General features: G+C 41.5%; 1 protein-coding gene across 4 annotated transcripts in view; it reads right to left on the bottom strand.

Annotated features, from left to right (window-relative positions):
• The window catches only part of ALDH1A2 (aldehyde dehydrogenase 1 family member A2), a 70,208-nt gene that overhangs the window by 12,800 nt on the left and 35,008 nt on the right, over positions 1–22,400 (bottom strand). For 2 of the 4 annotated variants that reach the window (XM_065412833.1, XM_065412835.1), the window contains exons 4-7: positions 20,876–21,005; positions 14,256–14,317; positions 10,931–11,059; positions 10,690–10,803 (exon numbers count right to left, since the gene is read on the bottom strand). In XM_065412833.1, the coding sequence (XP_065268905.1) occupies positions 10,690–10,803; positions 10,931–11,059; positions 14,256–14,317; positions 20,876–21,005 (435 nt within the window). The remainder of the gene's footprint in view (positions 1–10,689; positions 10,804–10,930; positions 11,060–14,255; positions 14,318–20,875; positions 21,006–22,400) is intronic. The other 2 variants (XM_065412834.1, XM_065412836.1) reach the window with 2 other exon arrangements.

Genomic DNA, 22,400 nt, shown 5'->3' with positions numbered 1-22,400 from the left:
TTAGAAATCAGTCTTTCCTTGTGCAAAAATCCCATCAGCAGCTGAACTTTCAGCTACCCTTTGACTATGCTGCAGGACCTAGCTGTTGATATTTCTCAATGTTAAACTTCTATACACAGGGCCAGGTGCTTGTGACTGCCAGCATTAAGGGGTTAATGGGAGAGAAGCTGACCTACAGAATTAAAGTCAGTCTGCTAGAGAAAGTTAAGCCAGCACTGGAGTAATCATAAAGCAAATGAAATAGAACCCAGGGCCCCCACCAGAAAAAACAAAGAAAAAAGCCCACAGGATAATTAGGGAATTGTCAACCATTCCATGTAACTCAATGATTAACTGTGTATCTGGCAATACCACTATCAAGTTTGACTGTGGATTTTTTAAAAATAAATTAACTTCAGTATCTTTTCTTTACCTCTATAATGATGAAATGGAGTGCTGACATTATCATGAAATTCCTTACATATCCCCTTAATTGGAGCTGATTTTACCACTATGTTTGACTGACAGCAGGCCACACTGAATATGTTTAACACATCACTTAGAAATTCCAACATCTCCCAAACAGTTATGAAATGTACGTTTGAAAATCAGCTAGAGCCTGGCCATTATAATCGGTGCTAGCCAATGGCACTCTGCAGCCTTATGTCTTCAGCCTCCCTCTTTGAAAGACCAATAATTAACTAAATCCACCCCAAAATCACAATACAAACAAAAAGCAGAACATGCCACCCCCCATTTCCACTTTAATGTCACAATATTTGTGACCTAGTTAACAAAAAAGATTAAAACACCTGGCAAAACAAGAGGTTGCCAAAGGGCCAGATTTACACCTTACATGCCCCTAGGCACAGCATCTTCAGCACCCCAATATTTGCCATAAAAAAATAAAACTTTTAACCCTCTTTTAACTTTAAGGAACCCTGAGAATGCCGGCGCCTCTAGGCACGTGCCTATTGTGCCTAATTGGAAATCCGGCCCTGGTTGCCAAATGTTATAGGTCCAAAGGGGCTGGAGACCATGGTCCTAATTTGGAAATGTGTTATCTTTAATATACAGAGGTTGTCAACGTTCCAAATATAAGCTTAACAGAGAGTCTCACTTCAGCCTTAACACTGGGAATAAATTCACGCTTATGGGTGGTAGGGCACAAAGCCGCTTACTATGGGGCCTGCTGCTAGTAAGCACTGGCATTTTGTTCAGCCCGTACGGTGCTCTGTGCACTCATGGCATGAGGGTAGCCTTAAGGAGGGTACTGGGGCTGTGATTATTTATTGAGAAAAGGAGCCTTTTTCATTTCTCTCTTCATCCACAGTGAGAGTTACCAAGGGATAAGTGATAGCGTTCCAGTCCCTGTAGTCTTTTAGTTCATGCTCCCTGTGGTGTCTCTTAGCTATATCTGTGAACTTCCAACAGGCAATGCAGCGTAGCGAGGGAACTTTGGAAACGAGGACTCCCCCACAGATAATGGAGCTGAGCTGATTAATCAGCAGGAATGTTGGCACAGAAAAGCTCGACTCCCCATCCTTGTTTTGAATAGGCTGCAAGATAGATATCAGGAGTATCCCTGGATAAGTTGTGAAGTACCATAACCCTGTAAACTGCATGGAGGGTGTGGGTAGATGTAATTTGGCTCATCTCAAAGAAAATCTGTTATGCGGGGTGAGGGGTGGTGGTGGTGGGGGGGGAAATGGGACACCCAGCTATACAGGACACCTCTGTTCAAAACAGCTACTTGAATTGCAGTCCCTAAAAGTGTTAAATTATTAAACTGATTGCTGTTTTCTTTGTATTAATTAAATAATTGACAGAAGCACTCAATAGTTTGCTTTGTTTTTTGTTTTTGAATGATCAATCTTTCTCATCGGAAGAGATTCATCTAGTCACATATTAAATAGGAGTGTGCAAACCAGTTTGGGATGAGACCCAGAACTTTACCCAAATTCTTTTAGAGGGTTGGGTTTTGGGTAAGCTATTGCACCCATTAACTTTTATTTTCATGTGCCTCTGTGCTTTCTGATTCCAGACAGAAGTGGAAGTTCCAAAATCATACACGAAAAGCTGTAATTTCTAATCTTACTAAAGCCCTGGAACTCTCAAAGCCTCTTCCCCCCATCACGAAAACCAAAACAAAGCCCTAGTCCTGTGAGGTTTCCACTCCAGTCCTGAATAGTGCATTTGAATGTTCAGGTGCTTCTCTGACCTGAACCTCCCGATGTTTTGAGGCTGTTTAGTGGTTTAAGAATCAAGTAAGCACTACCTATAATCCTTGGATTCACACAGCAGGGTCAGTTTAGCCCTTTAAACTTCTGAGGTCAAAGAATTCAGTGGGATTTTTGGACAAAACCTTTAAAGCTGAGATGTTGCTTATTTTGTGTGAATTTTGATTTCAGGTTGTCTCCAGATCACTCAGTCTAACACTGTTTGACCGCATGAGGTACTCTGCTTCTAAAGTGACCTTGAGGACTGTCCTCAGACCAGCAAAGATTAGTGAACTTCACAATCCTGAAGTGGACAAGAGCAGCTTTTGGTATGTATCCTTATTTCACATCTGGAAGAAGGACAACTTCCTAGCTCTCTACCAAATGCAATAAGGAAAGAAAAAAGAATGGTTTTATTTTGGGTATCCTAGTCATTCAGGAAGCACCAGTTGCCCAGCAGAATGAGTGACAAAAATTATCAAGAGGGCTTAAGCTAAATTATGAATGAGTTATAATATATCCTTCCCAAAGCCTCCTTTATTGGACATTTCAGTGGTCTGACTAACTGACAGACTTTTGGAAACGGAACACATAGCCTTTAAGAATTGTATTGTTAGTGGAAGAAAAACCAGGACATAATCCTTCAAGAAGATCCAAAAACAAGGAAAGATTTTATGATACAAGAGAGCTGACGCAACTCATTACTCATGCAGTAGGTAGACATGCTGTCTATATCATGCAACATGACATTCATCTCACTTAGGAAATGAAAGGAGAATCCTGCTGAGTAAATTAGAATCAATGGTAATACAGCTGTTAGCTACAAACATTTGTTTGGCATGAATCAATCTTGACTCTCCTGTAGCTTGCTTTGATGGTCTCTCTAGTATCTTGTTGACTAATGATGAGATCATGGTTTGTTAATCTAACTGCATAAAGAAAACACTCTGCCAAGCAAAATGCAGACCGCTTTGTTGGGTTTTATTGAAGTTGTTTATGGACCTTGTGTTTACATAGGCATCCAAACCCATTTATTGAATATTTATTTGACTTATGCACATAACTGCATGAACATAGAACTGAATCATATCTTTAATCTGAGTTACTCGGTCTGCTTTTTAATGGGGTTTAGCTTGAACAACATGGAAACCAGCCACCTAAAATACATTTCTTGTTGGCCAGTGCTTCAAATGTTTAGCATGCTATCTGTGATTCCTATCATCTTGAGAGCATGTAAAAACTGGATGGAGTTGCAAACCAGTTCAGATTTGGAGGCAACACATTTGTTTTTGAACAGAAGTTACTGATACACATTAAACATTTGCTGAGAAAACTGCTGGCTAATATGTAGCAACATGCAAATTTATATTAAAAGCTTCCCCGTTGTCAATACATTTCTAATCTATATTGTATTGTTTTCATCCTTCTATTGACTATATACTTACCAACTACAGTACTATATGTTTTGCTTGATTCATTAGATATTATTATTAGTCCTATATGTCCTTACAAGAACTCATGCTTTATATACACATAGACATTGGATTAGTTGTGTTAGTATCTTATGATGATAATACTATTACTAGTTTAGTAAATGTAACATAGAGGGCCTGATTCTCAACCTGGCCTCAACTCCCTCCATTTTTGAGCATACAGTGTGTTGTGGTTGTAAATATGAAGTTAATGTTTTAGTGCATTCAATAACACAGGCATTTTTGGCGGCTGCAGAATTTGGCTGGCAGCTACAATAAGGGCTTTTCTGCCTTTCTGAGCCCTTTCCCCCTCACTATTTAGAGAACCTGTCTTTAAAGAATCAAAAGATCTTAGGAAGAGGAAGAACTACCACTCCGCATTTCAGATATGTGTAAATTGCTGCCCCCTCACAAGAATGTATGTTGTGGTAAACAATGGCTGCTGCAGTTCATTTTACTATAGGGAAAGAGAAGAGAATTGTGTGATAACGGCTCAGTTAATACATGACCTCATTCCATATGGTGAAAAAAATGTTAAAGGTGCTTTTGGAGCAGTCTTCAGTTCTCACTTCTGTCCACCATTAATATTGCATTATCTAGTGTTGACAACCTACAGAAACCTGTAAAGTGATCAAAAATGAAGATATCTCCTGCCCTAAAGAACTAGCAGTCTAAAGGCAAGTACAGGGACACACTGGGAAATCCAGAGCTTGGGATAACGTAGCTTTTTAAAAGATCATTTGATTGTTTGTAACTTTAACATAATCACTCCTTGTGGGCCTCCTGGGAGAACTGTATTTTTAAAAGGGATGTAAATGTGGAGAAGGTAGTGAGATGGTGAGGAAATCAAACAGAGGGTGGCATAGGAAAAATGGAGATGGTTATGGGAAACAAACAGGGCAACTGGGGTGAAATCCTGGCCCAACTGAAGTCAATGGCAAAGCTCCCACTGGCTTCAACAGGGCAAGGATTTCACCCTGGACTGGCACCAATGGTCGGGCAGAGAGGGTGAGGGAAATATGACAGGAAACCAAACCCATGAGGTAGGTGGCAAGAGCGGAGTCACAAAGAGCTGTGAAAGCGAGGAGGAGACCTGTAAACTCAAAGTAGTGGGAGCCCCTGAGGGAATACAAATAGGTGGTGACATGGTCAGCTCAATTGGTGAGGAAGGTCCCATTTGGCAGCTAACGTTTGACCGACGGGGTGGGGGAGAAATAGGGTGTCAATGGGGTCAGAGAGGAGAAGATTGCAGTAATTGAGAAGGGACACAATCGGGGTCTGGTTCATTAAAAAGCACCTAACAGAAACAACCAACCTTGTTAAAAATCTTTCCATCAAGCAAGCTGTTGAAGAGTATAAACCAGTGCAAGTAGAGAAGCCAACAGCGCTGCTGAAACCTAAAGGGACCATGGCAAAATGTTCCAAATCTGGACCTTGTGCTCAGTATGATTTTTTTTCCCTTCAGTGCATTGGTTCTCAAAGTGTGGTTCATAAACCACCAATGGTCTGGAGAACTTTTCCTAATGAACCGTTGAGAACCATGAATTGGGGGATTAGGAGAGGAGGTGATCCATGGAGGTATGTTTGTCTTGTAAAGTGGTGTGCGGGATGAAAGAGGTGAAGGACCACTGTTTTGTACATGAGATGAGCCATGAAGGAAAGGGAATGGGGGAAGGGAATAGTGATAGTATCAGGGAAAACATTATTCATGGGATGGGAAGACGAAAGGGAAGCACAGGCATAGTTTGACTTTATATTTGGGGTGGGGGCAGCTCCAGTCAGGCCAATGGGGCCATGCATGGGGGAGGCAAATTCCATGCCTGCCCAAGGCTTGCAGTTTGGGAAGGGGCAAAACCCCCTGGCCTCCCCCAAACCACACCCATGAAGGGAAGATGGACTTTGCACACATGTGACATTTTAAAACAATTCTCAAAGTGCCCAAGAGTCTGAGACAGAAATAGAGAAGAGCCGGAGAGTACAAACTGATCAACAAAACAATCACAAACCTAACACCTGAGCCATCATGAAGTGACTAGTTCATATTTTGATTGATTCAAGTGCTATAGCAAGTTCTGCATGGATTCTTCTCCTCTCTAATCTGAATTAAACTCCCTGTTAGGGACAAATGTCCCCCTTTCCACATAAAGACCTGTGAAAAGCACACTTGCAAAAATGTCTGCCTCATGGTTCCTTGATTCCTTGAGGTGAAGCCAGTGGGAATGCAGACCTTCAGAAGGATTGGATGAGGGGCTTGTGGAGGCCAGCTATCCATTGTCTTTTCCACTGTGGCTAGGCATTACTTGCTCCATTGAAGATTATGGAGATGCAGTCAATGCTGCCGAGTACATCATTAATTTATGTGGCAATTTGAAATATAAACTTGAGAATAAAGAACGAGGAGTACTTGTGGCACCTTAGAGACAAACACATTTATTTGGGCATAAGCTTTCATGGGCTAAAACCCACTTCATCGGATGCATGCAGTGGAAAATACAGTAGGAAGTTATATATATACAGAAAACATGAAAAAATGGGGGTTGCCATACCAGCTCTAACAAGACTAATCAATTAAGGTGGGCTATTATCAGCAGGAGAAAAAAAACTTTTGTAGTGATAATCAGGATGGCCCATTTCAAACAGTTGACAAGAAGATGTGAGTAATAGTAGGGGGAAAATTAGCATGGGGAAATAGTTTTTAGTTTGTGTAATGACCTATCCACTCCCAGTCTTTATTCAAGCCTAATTTAATGGTGTCCAGTTTGCAAATTAATTCCAGTTTTGCAGTTTCTCATTGGAGTCTGTTTTTGAAGTTTTTTTGTTGAAGAATTGCGACTTTTAGGTCTGTAATTGAGTGTCCAGGGAGGTTGAAGTGTTCTCCAACTGGTTTTTGAATGTTATAATTCTTGAGGTCTGATTTGTGTCCGTTTATTCTTTTGCGTAGAGACTGTCCGGTTTGACCAATGTACATGGCAGAGGGGCATTGCTGGCACATGATGGCATATATTACGTTGGTAGATGTGCAGGGGAACGAGCCCCTGATGGCGTGGCTGATGTGATTAGGTCCTATGATGGTGTCCCTTGAATAGATATGTGGACAGAGTTGGCAACGGGCTTTGTTGCAAAGATAGGTTCCTGGGTTCGTGTTTTTGTTGTGTGGTGTGTGGTTGCTGGTGAGTATTTGCTTCAGGTTGGGGGGCTGTCTGTAAGCGAGGACTGGCCTGTCTCCCAAGATCTGTGAGAGTGAGGGATTGTCTCGTTAGAGTTGGTATGGCAACTCCCATTTTTTCATGTTCTCTGTATATATATATATATATATATATATATATATATATATATATATATATCTTCCTACTGTATTTTCCACTGCATGCATCTGATGAAGTGGGTTTCAGCCCACAAAGCTTATGCCCAAATAAATTTGTTAGTCTCTAAGGTGCCAGAAGTACTCCTCGTTCTTTTTGCTGATACAGACTAACACAGCTACCACTCTGAAACTTGAGAATGACATATACAATCACTTCTTTCTAGCTCTGTCCGCTGCTGGCAAGTCAAACCACGCACCCCAACTTGCACAGAGCAGAGCTTGTGTAATATGGCATGCTTTACGGTGGGAGAAGACCTAGCATGTGGCCACCTGACCCGTATGTATGCCCCTGACTCCTTTTCCATGTGATTAACTTGGTTTTACTGAGCTAGGGTTGCCAGTTTTGGTTGGATGTATTCCTGGAGGTTTCATCACATGACATAATCTTTATTTAAATACTAATCTTTAATTCCTGGAGACTCCAGGACAATCCTGAAGGGTTGTCAACCCTATTTTACTCCCCTTCATGCTGTGCTGCAGAAGGGAGTGAGTGGTCAACTGGGGTGGACTGTAAAGTGAGTTTGGCTCAACCAGCAGATTCTGCCAAGTTCTCGGGGTGGGGGGGGAGATAGTCCTCTGGATTCAATGTGCATTCCATTGCTATTATCATGAGTCACATTGTTTACTGAGAGAATAGAAGCCTTTTATCACTCCAGTCAATTGGGACCATATTGGCTCTCTCAGTTTAGGAGAGGGAAATGAGAGATGCAGTTTATAGCCCTGATTGAGGAAAGCATCCCTATTCAAGACAGAACTTAAGCATATGCTTAAAGTTAAAGCATGTTCTGACGTGTTGTCTTGAACAGGCATGGATATAAAGTACGTGCTTCAGTGCTTCCCTGAAGCGGGGCTTAAATGATTAGAGATTGAAGTCAAAATATGAGAAAAAAATTGTCATCATTGTATGGACCTAGACTTGAGCCCTCACAATGGACTCCAGAATGGAGTCATGGTCATGCACTTGGACTCTCTTAGACTTATTTCTTTTGTTTGTTGAGTTTTTATTATTTATGAATGACCTCTTCCCCCCACCCTCCTTAAAGGAACGCTGCTGAAAAAGAGACAATAAAACCCAATTAATTCTGATTCTGCAAACACAAGATTTTTTTGCAGGCAGTTGGGGAGCTTAATTAGCTTTTACAGGAAAATATGAATTGTTTACTGTATAAGCAAGAGGTTCTAGTGGTGGAGAATTGAGAAAAACCCATGCTGCAGACACTTAAACTTGAATAACTTTGCTTTTCTTCTAATAGGTTTTATCATTAACTCGTTAGAGCTAAAATATTAACTGCCTGTGCTAGCACCTGGAAGAGCTGTGGGAATGGAATATTCTGGCTCTGAGTGTATCTGATAGCTGTAGGAAACCACATCACTGGAATATACAACTGACCTGCTGTAGATAAGAGTAGACACACAAAATATTTCCATTTTTATTTCATTAAAAAATGTGAAAACAGTTTCTGAGAAGTCTGATGCTCTGTATAACCATTGATATTACAGGACCATGTCTAAAATGTTACAATGTTGACTTGCTGTTACAAGAATTCAGTGTTACAGGAAATCAGAAACAATATGGAACAGTTTACACTAACTCTGCATTAAAATGTTCCATCTGTTCTTGCTTTAGGTTCTTAGAGAATTGCTTTTTCATCTCAGTAATGCTTTTCACTTCCTATTAGTAAGGCTTTTAAAGGTAGGCACTGAGTTAGTATAAAACCCACAGCTTTTGAGTTTTAAACGCCTATTAAAACTAAAGCTGTCTTGAACTACAATAAAAATTTATTTTGGCTACAAAAGACAACTTTGAAACCTAACCCATCTGTATTATTTCTCCTCCAAACAGCGCAACATCCTGTATAATAGAATATTTATCTTAAACACAGACCACATACCTTTGTGAAAACAATTGTTTCAACTTAATTTATGGGGGGGGGGTGGGGGCAGGGAGAGACAGAGCTCATATTAAGATTTCCAATATTCTATTATGCTAATGTAAATTGCTTACAGAACAGGAGTTGTAATGAAATTGTTGCAATTTCTCAAAGTAATCTGAAATCTGATGTTTGTTGCAATTGACTTTGTTACTTTTTGTATATTATAACCTAAATGTTCATAAAAATCCACACACAATTACACATGGTAATTTTCTGCAAGGTAATTGTGTGTGCAAGCTAGGCACACAATTACATACCCATTATACTGACAATTTAGGCCCATACACTGTGGTACCTAAGATTCATTATAGATTGTATTGCACCAAAAAGTATGGAAAGTAATACGTTAGCCTGATCCCGCAGTCATTGCACGCACAAGTTTCCCAGTGACTTCAGTGAGAGTTACCATGCCTGCATATAAGGGCTGCTGGATCAGGTTATAATCTCACACCCAGGAGCGCTGCCAGCTTTTCCGCCACCCTAGGGCGGCGGAAGGTCCCGCCCCAAAATGCCGCCCCCCCACAGAGGCGGCAGAAGGTCCCACCGCCACCCCCCAAATCGCAGCACCCTAGGCGACCGCCTAGGTCGCCTAATGGGTTGCGCCGGCCCTGCTCACACCAAGAGTAAATCTATCTCACTACGGAGTCAGGGGCGGCTCCAGGCACCAGTGCACCAAGTGCGTGCCTGGGGCGGCAAGCCGTGGGGGGTGGCCTGCCGGTCGCTGTGGGGGTGGCCGTCAGGGAGCCTTCGGCGGCATGCCTGCGGGAGGTCCGCCGGTCCTGCAGCTTCGGCAGCGGGTACACTGAGGCCGCAGGACCGGCGGACCTCCCGCAGGAATGCCGCTGAATCTGCGTGACCAACGGACCTCCCACAGGTGCGCCGCCGAAAGCTGCCTGACTGCCGTGCATGGGGCGGCAAAATACATAGAGCCGCCCCTGTACGGAGTGTAGTCTACCCTTGATGCACACAAAATACCCATTGAGCCTAGTGGGAGTCACGTACACATATCAAGGAGGGAACAGACCCCTGGAATTGTAGGATCCGTCCATACAATGGTCTGTTAAAGTCTCAATGGAACAGGGCCTGTTCTTAGCACTCTTTAAATATTACCAATCCTGAAACTCCCATTGAGATTCCTCTCCTTCTGGTTTCGTTTTTTCCTCTCTTCAGACTGAGAGATAAGGACCCTTCTCTGGTGGCATCAGCCTGTTGCACCTCTATTATCCCCAACTCCTGAATGATAACAGCGGCCTTTGCACATATTTGAGAGTTAGGCAAAGTCACTGTTCTGATTGGTTCAGCCCCCTTTATGTAGATTAAAACCTTTCTCTTCAGAATTAACCTCTTCAATAGCTTCTAGGTCACACAGATTATGGACACCAAAGAGGGACTTGTGCACCCTGTGGCTTATACTACACAATCTATCTACCCACGTGTCCTAATTCATATTCTCACAAGCCCATAGGAAATCCTAGCAATATTTTTCCACATGTGCTTCTTGTGCCATGGTATTTGGTACAGCTGGTGTTAAGGGGAAACTGACACCTCTGCTTTGGTAGTGTGATAATATGTAGATTTAGCTGGGAAGGACAGACCATTCTGGTGTGGGTATATCCTTTCTGCTGAATGACCCGGAGGAACTTCAGTCAACAGCTTGGCTGCCGTTCCCAAATATTTTCTGGATTGATATCTTACAGTAACATATTTTAGAATACACTTACCTCAGTAGATCCAGTAAAAGCAATTTTATCTATGCCAACATGAGAAGCTATTGCTGCGCCTGCAGTTGGACCAAATCCTGGCAAAATATTGATTACTCCTGGTGGAAAGCCAGCCTAGCAAAACAGAATTAGAGGAAACATGGTTTGTGAAAATTGACCAGGCAAATTAAACTAGACATGCTGTGGTAGTTCCTTAGCTGTAAGGAGAGCCAGAGACATTATTCCTGTCAATTATTCTTACCTCCTTGATGAGGGCTCCCATATAAAGCGCACTGAGTGGTGTTTGCTCTGCTGGTTTAATAACTACTGTATTGCCACAGCACAGAGCTGGGGCAATCTTCCATGCAAACATCAGCAGGGGGAAGTTCCACTGTAGGAAAAAATAAAAGTTGATAGATGAAAAAATATTGCAGTGGTGCTTTGTTTTCAAGATGTCAAGCTGCTACCTCACTGATTTCTCAGGCTTATCCTCAACATAAATCTTTCCCAGCACAAAGCAAGGGTTTTTTTAATTACCACCATTAAGAAAGAGGCAACAGTGACCTTTCAATTCTTCTTTCTCCTCTACTCAAAGAATTATAACCTCCGCCCCCTATCTTCTCAAAAAGAATTTTGGGTTATACGTCAATTTTTTTAATCAGAGCTTTTAATTTCATTGACTATTTTGCGATTGGCACCTCTTTTTTTTTTCCCCTCAGGACAAATACCTCCTGGCTCTGTGGTGTTCAGAAAGAACTATTTTGCATCAGTGCCAGAGATTTTTATATTATAGATAGATAGATAGATTTCTAACCCTTGAATGCTTTTTAAGAAATCCATAACATTTCAAGGCAAACCCATACATAATTAACCGATGGGATTATAAGAAATAACTCCCCCCACACCTCTCCCAATATCTCTACAGTATCAGCACTCTGTACTGTCTATTTATTTACCGAGGAAGTTTTAACATGTTTACAGCTCATTGCCATGGAAATAGCAGAGACAAAAAGACAGTCAGCTATCTGTGTCAGTTTCATTACAAGTTCTTGTTGAACAATTGGTATGAAACACACAAGAAAAATAGAGACAATAAATTGGTCCAGCCAGATTATCTGATGGTGTAAATTTGTGCGACTCCATTGACTTCAACTGAAGGATTCCAATTTACCGCAGCAGAAAATTTGGCCCATTATATTTATTTGCTGCACAAAATGGCTACGATTCCATCTGGTAGCAATCATCAAAGGTATCTGGCCTTCTGCATTTGGGCCTGATCCTGCAAACACTTATGCATGTAAGTTACTTTACTCACATGAGCAGTCCCGTTGATTTCATGTGAGTAAAGTTATTCACAGCTGCGTTTGCAGCATTGAACTCATAGCGGTAACTATAATAATCTCACTTGGAAGAAAATAGAAATATCAGTCATGAAGAGTCAGCCACTCGCTAGAAGGTGTGACTGCCTGATGCACATCAGCTGCCACTCTCATAGACCTCTCGCTAGCCCCTGGCAAGCTTGAAAAAATACACAAATGTCTTTCCTTCACCAAACACCCAATTTTTCCCCCCCTCAGTTGTTTATAAACTTTGGAGACAGAGTGATGTTTTAATTCCATCACCAGTATATAAACCTGGGAGTAGAGACATTGGGCCAACAGTATGCTGACAGCCTGCACTTCTGTCGCCTCTTGCAGTAAAGCTCTGAAGAGTTTTATAGTGCAAAATGTGGCAGGGTGAAAATAGGCGTCTCTACTTAGGAACCTTGCAAGGTCTTTCCTCATCCTTCTCCAGGAAGGTTTCGCTATGTAAGACACTAAAAATCAAAATAAATACAGCTTCAACCTACATATCTGCATAAATCATATGTAATGGATTATGTGGAAATGTGTTTGGACTGTGCTGTTAGGGCCTAATTTACAGCTGGATCCTGGCCTAGGACCTATCTACCTACTGGATCTCCTCTCTCCTTGTGTCATGATGCCACCGTTGTGATCAACAGCGGCACCTGAGCTGGATTCCCCTTCATTTAAAAGAGAGGAGCTCAGCAATAGAGGGTTCTCCATGAGGGGATTTCAGGTCTGGGAGAAGTTCGCACCCCTGGCCCCAAATGGCCTGGGTTTGTTAACCTTCAGGGTATACTGCAGGATTCAAGGCTACAGTGGAGGGTAGGTTTTGATGGGGGTTAGATCTGGAGCAGGGAGGGGAGTTTTGTGTAGTGCTGGCTGTTTAGTTTTATTTTTGTAATACATTGCAGGGGCCTTAGATAAGGTTCCCCTTTATACTTTTGTACAACTCTAAATAAAGTAAATAAATCCTGCATTCTTCAGGATCTTGGGCACCTCCAGCAAAGTGTTCAGTACCTGCAGCTTCCAGTGACTTAAACAGAACTTGTCAGTTGAGGGCACTGAGCAGCTCCCAGGAAGCACCCAATGCCTTAGGAATGGGCGTTAAGGTTCTGATCCTGCAAACACCTACGCACATGCTTAACTTTGCACAGGTCTATTGCCATTGAAGTCACTCATTCCACAGAGCTGTTCATGTGACTAGAAGTTAAGAATATGTGTAGGTGTTTGCAGGATGGGGGCTTAGACTATGAGCTCCTTCCCAAGGTGTTCCTATAGAGTACCAGCCACAAGAGCCACCTCTTACAAAGAAATATAATAATAAAATAGTAAGAGAAAAAAGGCCTTGACATTGTTAAAAAGCATCTTTTTTGGGTTTCTCCTTTTTATTGGAATTGCTGCATATTACAAACACACCCTGGCTGCTCAGGGGCTTGCGATAGACATTAATAAAACAAAAACCAACATCAACAAAAAATTCTTGATTAGTTCCCCAATGCTTTGTAAAGGAAAAGCTTCCACACCATATTTTAATAGCTGTACATGAGCCTCCCATTGAAATTTCTCCCAGAAACCATTAACCAGTACTTTCGAAAAGAATGCTTGTTCAATGAAGTTCCCATGCAATGTATCACAGGAGTTTGCCGAGGGTGCATACAGGGGGGGGGGAGGAAAGAGTATTAAATGTAATGAAATAATAAGTGTCCTTCTCTCTTGCAACAAATACAATAAACCCTTCATGTTTTTAATAATCTGCACAATGTTAACTGTAACGATGTGTCTTCTGGAGTTTCTTCTTTTCTAAAAGCTTTATAAAAAGAAATACCAGGAAAGAACAGAATTAAAATACATAACATTGTCCCAGGAACTTGGAGGAGTCTGTTAAATTGCAGTAAAAACTAACTAAATAAAAAATGATTGCCACAGCAAAGCATCAATTTTCCATAAGTTGTGTGAACATCCATAACCACTGACAGCATATTAACACTGTGTTTTGCTTTGCTTGTTTTAATCATGAGAATTCTATGACTTGAGAACTTAACTCCTAATACCAGAGCTAAAACCCTATTAGCGTGTTCAAATAAGCATTTGCAGAGAGACTGTTAAAGATATGTCAACAATATGAGCTCAGCTTTTTTTCATAATGGAAAACACACATAGCTGAGGTCCATGTTTTATGTGTCTTTTAAAGAGAGCTGGTTCAAATGAAAATAAATACAAGGCACTAGCAGAGATACTCACAGGGATGATCTGTCCACACACTCCGATGGGTTCATGTCTTGTAAACGTAAAATAATCTCCATCTGAAACAGATGAGAATGGTTAGTCTCAAGAGCAGTTTGACTTGGCAGAACAAAAAAAAAGGGGTGGGGGGAGAGCTTTAAGGATCAGCCTTTGATGGCAGTAAAAGAAATAAAGTAGTCACTGAAATATCTTTCGTGAGCCAGCGTGGGAAATCTGGAGCAACCCAATTGTTTGCACCACATGCAAAGGTGACATGCTTGGTTTCTTTGGAAAGAGGACAATCTGTGCACAAAGGGTGTGTCTACACTGCAGTTAGACACCTGTGGCTGGCCTATGCCAGTAGACTCAGGCTTGTGGGCTTAGGCTAAGGGGCTGTTCGCTGCAGCGTGAGTTCTGGGACCCTCTCACCTTGCAGGGTCCTACAGCCTGGCTCCAGCCCAAACCCGAATGTCTACACTGCAAATAAACAGCCCCTTAGCCGGAGCTCGAATCAGCTGGCATTGGCACCCGTGGGTTTTTAATTGCAGTGTAGACATACCCACAGAGGTTTTGGCAGTGGCCTCAAAGGAAGCCACTTACTTGCCTCCAGGCTGGAAGAAGAGAAGAAAAAATTAATCCTCTGAATCACTGAAGAAGAGCTCTGTGTGGTTTGAGAGCTTGTGTCTCTCACCCAACAGAAGCTGGTCCAATAAAAGAGATTACCTCACCTACCTTGTCTCTCTGAATCACTGACAATTATTTTTAGAGCCTTGAAAACCAAGATGGCAAAAAACAAATGTGGTAGGTTCCAGGCTTTAAAATGAGACCTATGCCCAGCCTGGAGGTTTCATTTAGTGGGGGGCAGGCTCCTGAGCTAAATCACTACGGTGAAGGGGGTGAAGTGACTCACTTCAAGAAGTAAACAGAAATCTGAAAGCTCCCTGATTTGGGGGTCTGATTTTTCCTCTCTGCTAACCTTTCACATTGCCCTGGTTAGAGCTGTAGGTCTCTGAGCGGGTCTGTGTCTATAGGAACACACACGTATTTACAAATATAGGCATCTGTTTATGCACCAGAATCACCTCAGCTAAATATGGGTAAGACTGGTGAGAAGTGTACCTAGGCTCAATCTCAGGGGAAAAGGCGAAAATTAGAGCACGGAATGATTTGGGGAACCTGCAGCAGACTTTGGTCCCATACATCTGGTAACAATAAATGGGCTAATCCAGAAAGTTTCCTGGTTTTAAACACAGGCTTCAGCTTAGCTTTGATTAGAAACAAAATTTTTTAGTTTTACTTGTTTCTGTAAGTCTATTTCATTTTGTGTGGGGGAAACATACCCATAAAGCACTACTGTACATTAATCAGCAGGGATTTGGCTTCAAAGTTTTCAAGAGACCAGAAACTGAATATTAGCTATAAAATAGTTATCAGCAGGCTATGTGCAGCAGAGGGAGACAAAAGAGGAAAAGGGTCACAGAGAGAGAGAGCGAGAGAGAGAAAGAAAGATTAATAGAATAAGAGAGAGAGAAACAGAGTGTAACACAGGGGAAGGAAGAAGAAAGATGGTTGATGAATCAATTTGGTCTGCTTGGCCTAGACAGAAGGAAAAGAACAGGAGGAACTATAGAGACTGGGTTATATTTCAAAATTATCAAAATGCTCTATTTAGAGAATATTTTAAAAAGAATCATAGAAGTGTGAGGTGAAAATACCAGCCTATGCTCGCTAACACCAAGATAAATGGATCCTAGGCAGAAAGCCTCAGACAATATAACAGTAACAGGGCAGTAGCACCATTTGTGTTTTGGCCATCCCTGTATCATCATTATTGCACTACTTCATGGCCCATGAGGTAAAGCTGCAGTGAACCCAAACATGGTTGCGAAGTCATCCAAATCACGGTTAATTCGATTAGACATAAAAGGCCCATTCTTTCCTCACTCAGAGTCTTCTTCACAGTGATACCTCTGATGTTTGCATGGCTTCTGCCAGACTCCAGAATAACTGCCCCTTTTTGACACCTACTTTAAATGTTGGTCATCCACAGACCTCACAATTCTGGTGAAATTATTGGGGATGTTTAATAACATTTCCTTCAGCCGTCACCGCAGATTTCAAATAACCCAGAGGGTGAAGGTGAAGTTGGAAATGCCAAAGGTGCATCTGTAGGCTGCCTGGTGCACACCATAAAACAAGTTTTTGCAATGGCAGAATAACTAAGTTTGATGAAGTGAGTCATTTTAACTAAACAATGATAGTTAAAAAGCCTGAATCCCTTGTGCTCAGAAACTACACAGGTAACAATGAAACTTTTAAGTTTTAATATAAACTTATAAAACTCGCAGTAATGAAAACACTGTTACTTTAAGATGGTGTGAAAATGTGCTAATTCTCACTCACTCTCCCCAGTGCTCTCCTAGTAGCTGTCAGCAGGCAGGAGACTACCCGAGTGAGGTCTGTATATCTGACACCCACACTGAGGTGACTGAAAGAAGATCCATCTATGCCAGGCACAAAGGTCTTGACTTTAATCTCTGCAGCACCTGAACCTTTCTGCAACTGCTTCAGGAGTGTGAGCTGTTGTCACTTGAGACAGCTTACTCTGAATCCCCCTGGGAGGGCTAACCGGCTGACCACTAGCTCTGGACATCCCTCCTGAAGGACAAGCTTCCCACTGGGATCTCCTTAAATCAGCGAAATTACCCCTGGTGAATTAGCCCTGGTAGACAGGGCTCTGGTATGTTGTAATGCGGCTGTTATTAGACATCTTTGTGCGCATTATTAGCCCATTACTCAGCAGAAAACACACCGATCTAGGTTTGGTGAGAAAGCAGATCCTAGCAGACTCCAGGGACAGCTGTGAAATCCAAAAGGATCATTCCTGTTAACCAATTTCATGACTTCTAAAATAATTAATGTGTTGAAAGATACTTTATAAAGTTACCGTGATTGTGACTGTCTTGAGGGAATGACAACAGGATATGCCATTCCACATCTAGGCCACTGATTCAAATCCAGTCCAGATTAGTAGTAAATGGAAGTTGTCACTGCCTGATGTCCTTTGAGAGCTGAAGTAGGTCACCCTCTAGAGGTACGTCTACACTACCCGCCAGATCGGCGGGTAGCGATCGATCCCCGATCACTCTCCCGTCGACTGCTGAACTCCAGCAGTGCGAGAGGCGGAAGCAAAGTCGACGGGGGGAGCCACGGCCGTCGATCCAGCGCCGCGAGGACGCGAAGTAAGTAATTTAAATTCGATCTAAGATACGTCGACATCAGCTACGCTATTCCCCCAGTGTAGATCAGGGCTGAGTCTCAGCTGACAAGTGTCTGTATCACAAAGTTCACCACCTCATTCATTATCAATCAACTTTGTAGGCAGTAAGCAAAGAAACTGGAGATCAAATGAGTCTGGTGACTGAGAGCCCAACTGTGCACCCATTTACTCATGCTAGCGAACACCTACACGAGTCATCCCCTTGGTTTCAAATGGGACATCTTGCAGGAGTGCGTGTTCACCAGCAAGAATAAGAATTGCACATAGAGTAAGAAGGAAATGCAGGACCCTTAGAGTCGGTTCCTCCAGGTCAGGGTGGAGGCATATGGCAGGACAGTGTGTGAAGCTTGCATTGTTGCAGTCCATACTGTAGCCATTTGGTAGGTAAGGGACTTCAGCCAGGCTGCTAATCTGACACCTCTCCTATTTTTTTCTACCAAATCGTTAAGGTAAATGCAGAAAAACAAACTGAATTTGTCTCTTTTTCAAGTTGTATTAAAACAGGTTTAAAGAAAAGAGCATGTGTTATTTTAAAAAAAATATATCCTCAGCTGGTGTAAATTGGCCTAGCTCACTGACGTTAATAGAGCCACCAGTTCACAGCAACTGAGGATCTGGCCCAAATATTTTTTTTTTTAAATTTCCCAATTAGAAAATCACGTTTATATTCGGGGATCTCTGCTTTGGTATTGGAACACCTTCCATAGGGGTATTCAAGCAGATCTCTCACATGTCCTGGGTATTTAGTTTTCACATATATGGTAATGTGGTAGGTCTAATATGTAACCATATGGCTCATATAGTGGCACATATAAAAATAGGAGACAGAGATGACAGATTCAGCCTTGGAAACATATTGTGTGATAGCCTGGATGTAACCAGAGCAAAATTGGTCCTATAACTTGTGATATGGCATATACTGTAGCTACAGCTACACTTTGGTCTGTAATAGCTTTATTAATCTAACAGTTTCTAGTCAGGGCCTGATTCTGCTGTCCTTGACATCAACAGGGTTTTGCAATAGGGAGCAAAGGGCAGGGTGGAGCCCTAACACTGAGACCAGAACAAATGTGACTCTAACGAACACTCTTCCTTCTTAGCCACCCCTATATCCAGTGCCTTCCTTCCTGTCTCTCCCTGGTCTGCAGTTGTTTTAAAGAAGAAAAACCTTGTCAAAAATAAACATCAGAGGACTGTAGGGTGTCTAATTCATTATCACATTTAACAGACGGGGGATGGGGAAGAAATTTAATTGTTTTTTTTTTGTGGTTTTATTGTCATGTCTGATTTCCTTTGACAAGTTGACTGTAACTATGTAAACAGTCATCCCTCGGTAACTCCAGCTTTAGCGTAACTAACTTTACACTGGTGTAACTCTACTGATAGCCATGAGTTTACCAGAGTAACACAGGGGTGAATCAGAGAAAATCCTTGCTAGCTAAAAAGGGCCAAATTGCACCCTCAGAAATTGCAATTTCACCCATTTGTGTCTGGAAAATCCTACGTTTCCACAAGGATATGGATACCAGTAATTGTGCAGGCCATTGTGGTTTGCATTTAGGGAGGCTTGCTGAAAATGTGGCCTTAGGAACTCAGACCACTTCACTAACAAACTCGTTTTACAGCTGCTTTCCTGCAGTGCTTTGGTTGTTTGCATTTTTAAGGACTGGAATAAACAGAGTATTTGTTCTCCCGAGTTGGCAATGCCTTTTACCCAACGACTTAACTTCTGTATTCCTGCTGGGCTCATATGTGAGGAGGAGGCATTCACTGACAAGGGAAGAAGGGATTAGGGAGCAGGAAATTTGCTGAATATATAAATGTATGGTGTGCTCTGCACTATTGCTTGTGTCAATTTTAAGTGAAAGCAGGACACAAAGAATTTGGTGGCAATATTTTCTTTAGTCCTTACAGAAGAGCTTTTACCCAATGTTACAGTGCCATTTCTTTAGTGAAAATACACTGACTCATAGACTTTAAGGCCACAAGGGACTGTCATGGATCATCTAGTCTGACCTACACATTGCAAGCCCCAGAACCTAACCCACCTACTCCTGTCACAGACCCATAGCTTCTGGCTGAGTTACTGATGTCCTCAAATTGTGATTTAAAGACTTCAGGTTACAAAGATTCCACCATTTACTCTAATTCAAACCTGCAAGTGACTCATGCCCCATGCTGCAGAAGAAGGTGAAAATTCCCAGGGTCCCCACTAATCTGATTTTGGAGAAAATTCCTTCCCTACTCCAAATATGGTGATCAGTTAGACTCTGAGCATGTGAGTGAGACCCACCAGCCAGATACCTGGGAAAGTATTCTCTGTAGTAACTCAGAGCCCTCCCCATTTAATGTCCCATCTCCAACCACTGGAGATATTTGCTAATAGCAGTCGTGGATGGGCCATATTCCATTGTAGGCAATCTCATTGTAGACCATAGATTAGTATGCTTTCAATAGAAAATGGAAAGGGAGTGGGTTGTCAGCTAAAAATGAAAGCTAAGAAAACTCAGCTACATTTTCTTACCTCTTTACTAAAATAGAAGAGCAGAATAACTTCTCCCCACCACTTATGCCCCAGCTTTTCTCCCACACACATTATTAACTACTGATCCCACTGTACATCAGAAGGAAGCAGACACCATAAAAAAAAAGTATCTTGTATTTATGGACGTTTCTCTCTAATGAAATTACCAACTCTCTCAAAGTATCTGTGAATTTGGATCCAGTTTGAATAACAAGTAAAATGAGTTGGATAGTCACATCCTGGTGCATGCTGGGTATTACTAATGCCCATTTCAAACCACACAAATGAACACAACTAAGGCTACAAATTTGGAAAAGCAGGGGCAATAGGGGTGAAAAGTAAGGAGTAGCTTCAGTGGGAGAGCTACATGAAGGATTATGCACAGAATTTGCCCAAATTATGCCTATATTTTCAAATGCATCGGGGTGCATAATATCCATCTTGACAATTATATTTATATTTAAATATAGCTATCAAAAGCTATCTGTAGTTTACTTCATGGTACACATACATAGGGGTCCAAACATTCCTTTGGATGTGCATGTGAAGCTTTCCATTGACTTTAATCACAGTAAGTGATCTAGTTATCTAGTCCATCCCAGTGCCAGTTTAATATTGTACTCAACAGCATATTATCTAGTGCTTTTTCCAATCTGATTTTAAGTAATCCAATTGTAGGGCTTCCTCCACCTTCTACGAGAGGTTATTCCATAATCTAATAGATCTCATGGGAGCTCCATTTTGCCCAAGTGTGTTTGTGTAGATATTTAAATAAAATTCCAAAGAAGAATCATATTGCAGGTAGAATCTGCTGCTTCTGTGAATTCTACTTACCCACAGGAATGGTCATTCCATGAATCTTGTCTGCCCAACCTGCATAATACCTCAGCGTTTTGATGACTCCCTGAAGATCTACATAGAAAGCCTGCAGAAAGGGTTTGCCACTATTCAGCGATTCCATGGTCTGGAGGACAAGAGCAAAGTAGCACATCAGGCTATGCAGAGTGCAATACTCCAACCGCTCACGTAATGACACTAGTGACAGACGAGTAGTAATGAGGATCAAACCAGGCTTCCCCCAACATCAGGAACTTCACAATAGCTATTAAGATCCCTTTTTACTGCTACTGTTTTGGGTTTTTTTGTGGGGGGGTGGCAATAATACTAGGAATAACGACTTCTCAAGAGTTGCATGACGAAACTTTTGTTGAATATTTCAACTGATCTGAAACATACAGAATTTTTCTTGAAAAATCCTAGTAATTTTAAAAGTCCCTAAAACCCCTATGATTTTAAGAGTAAGTGTGTGTGTGTGTGTGTGTGTACACTTAATAGTCACTGTTTAGTTCAAATACATAAACACAACATTTCTTTAATCAGGAGCCAAGATAAAAATGCCTGTCAAACTAGGATCTGCTATGTTCATGATAACAGCTGAGAACGGGCTCTTTGTAACCCTACATTAACTATCTCACTTCGTAGAGAGCAGAACTGACGTATTCCTCTTTATAAAATTGATGTGAATATAAAATTTTCTATAAATGGCTGCCAAGATCCCTGTTGAGGCCTGGGATATCTATAGTGTACAGCCAGCTTATTTATTACCATCAAATAAACAAGCTCTCCTCTAGGGAAGATCATAATTTAACAAGCTAAGGGCTTTATTTTTAATTCAGTTTTCCCATTGACAACAGTATCTTTTTAGGCATCCTCTTAAGAGTCCCTAAGATTGTTTAGTGAAAATAATCCAATAAAATTTCCTTAGATGTTGGAAAGGTAGTTAACTAACTTTCAACTGTTAGTATTATCTAATAGAAATTGTTATGAATGGGCACAGTGGAGATAAGATAGCAGGTATAACAAATGACTAGATACAGACCACAAATGTAATTTGTATACAGAAGAGTAGGGGCCTAATTCTGCACTGACTTACATCCCAAACTGAAGTCAGCAGCATTGCCTGTGATGCAATTCAGCAAAGAATTTGGCTCTAGACATACAAATCAAATGACAGGCATAGTGAGCTTGTTTTGTTGTCCACTTCCTTTTCCCCATGGCGATTTTACAGCATACATTGGTGGTAACATGATTTAAGTGTTGACAAAGCTGGAATTAAGATGTTCACCAGCTTAGTTCCAAAGCACTTGCCATGCAGAAAATGACATTAACAATGCTGCAGTTTATAAGCTTAATGTATGTGCTAAATAGCATAATTTCTAAACTGCATTACTGGTTCACTACTGCATAGCATTTCATCTATCCTTTTATTAATTATTACCGCACAATTGGATTTATGCATTTTTCCATTTTTTTAAATTTTAGAACATAACACAAAGTTACGAATACACATTGTGATGGG

The sequence above is a fragment of the Emys orbicularis genome, chromosome 10 (assembly GCF_028017835.1).
Source record: "Emys orbicularis isolate rEmyOrb1 chromosome 10, rEmyOrb1.hap1, whole genome shotgun sequence".
NCBI lineage: Eukaryota > Metazoa > Chordata > Testudines > Emydidae > Emys > Emys orbicularis.
The sequence above is the reverse complement of the archived record's forward strand: the minus strand, read 5'-3'. Positions and strand labels throughout refer to the sequence as shown.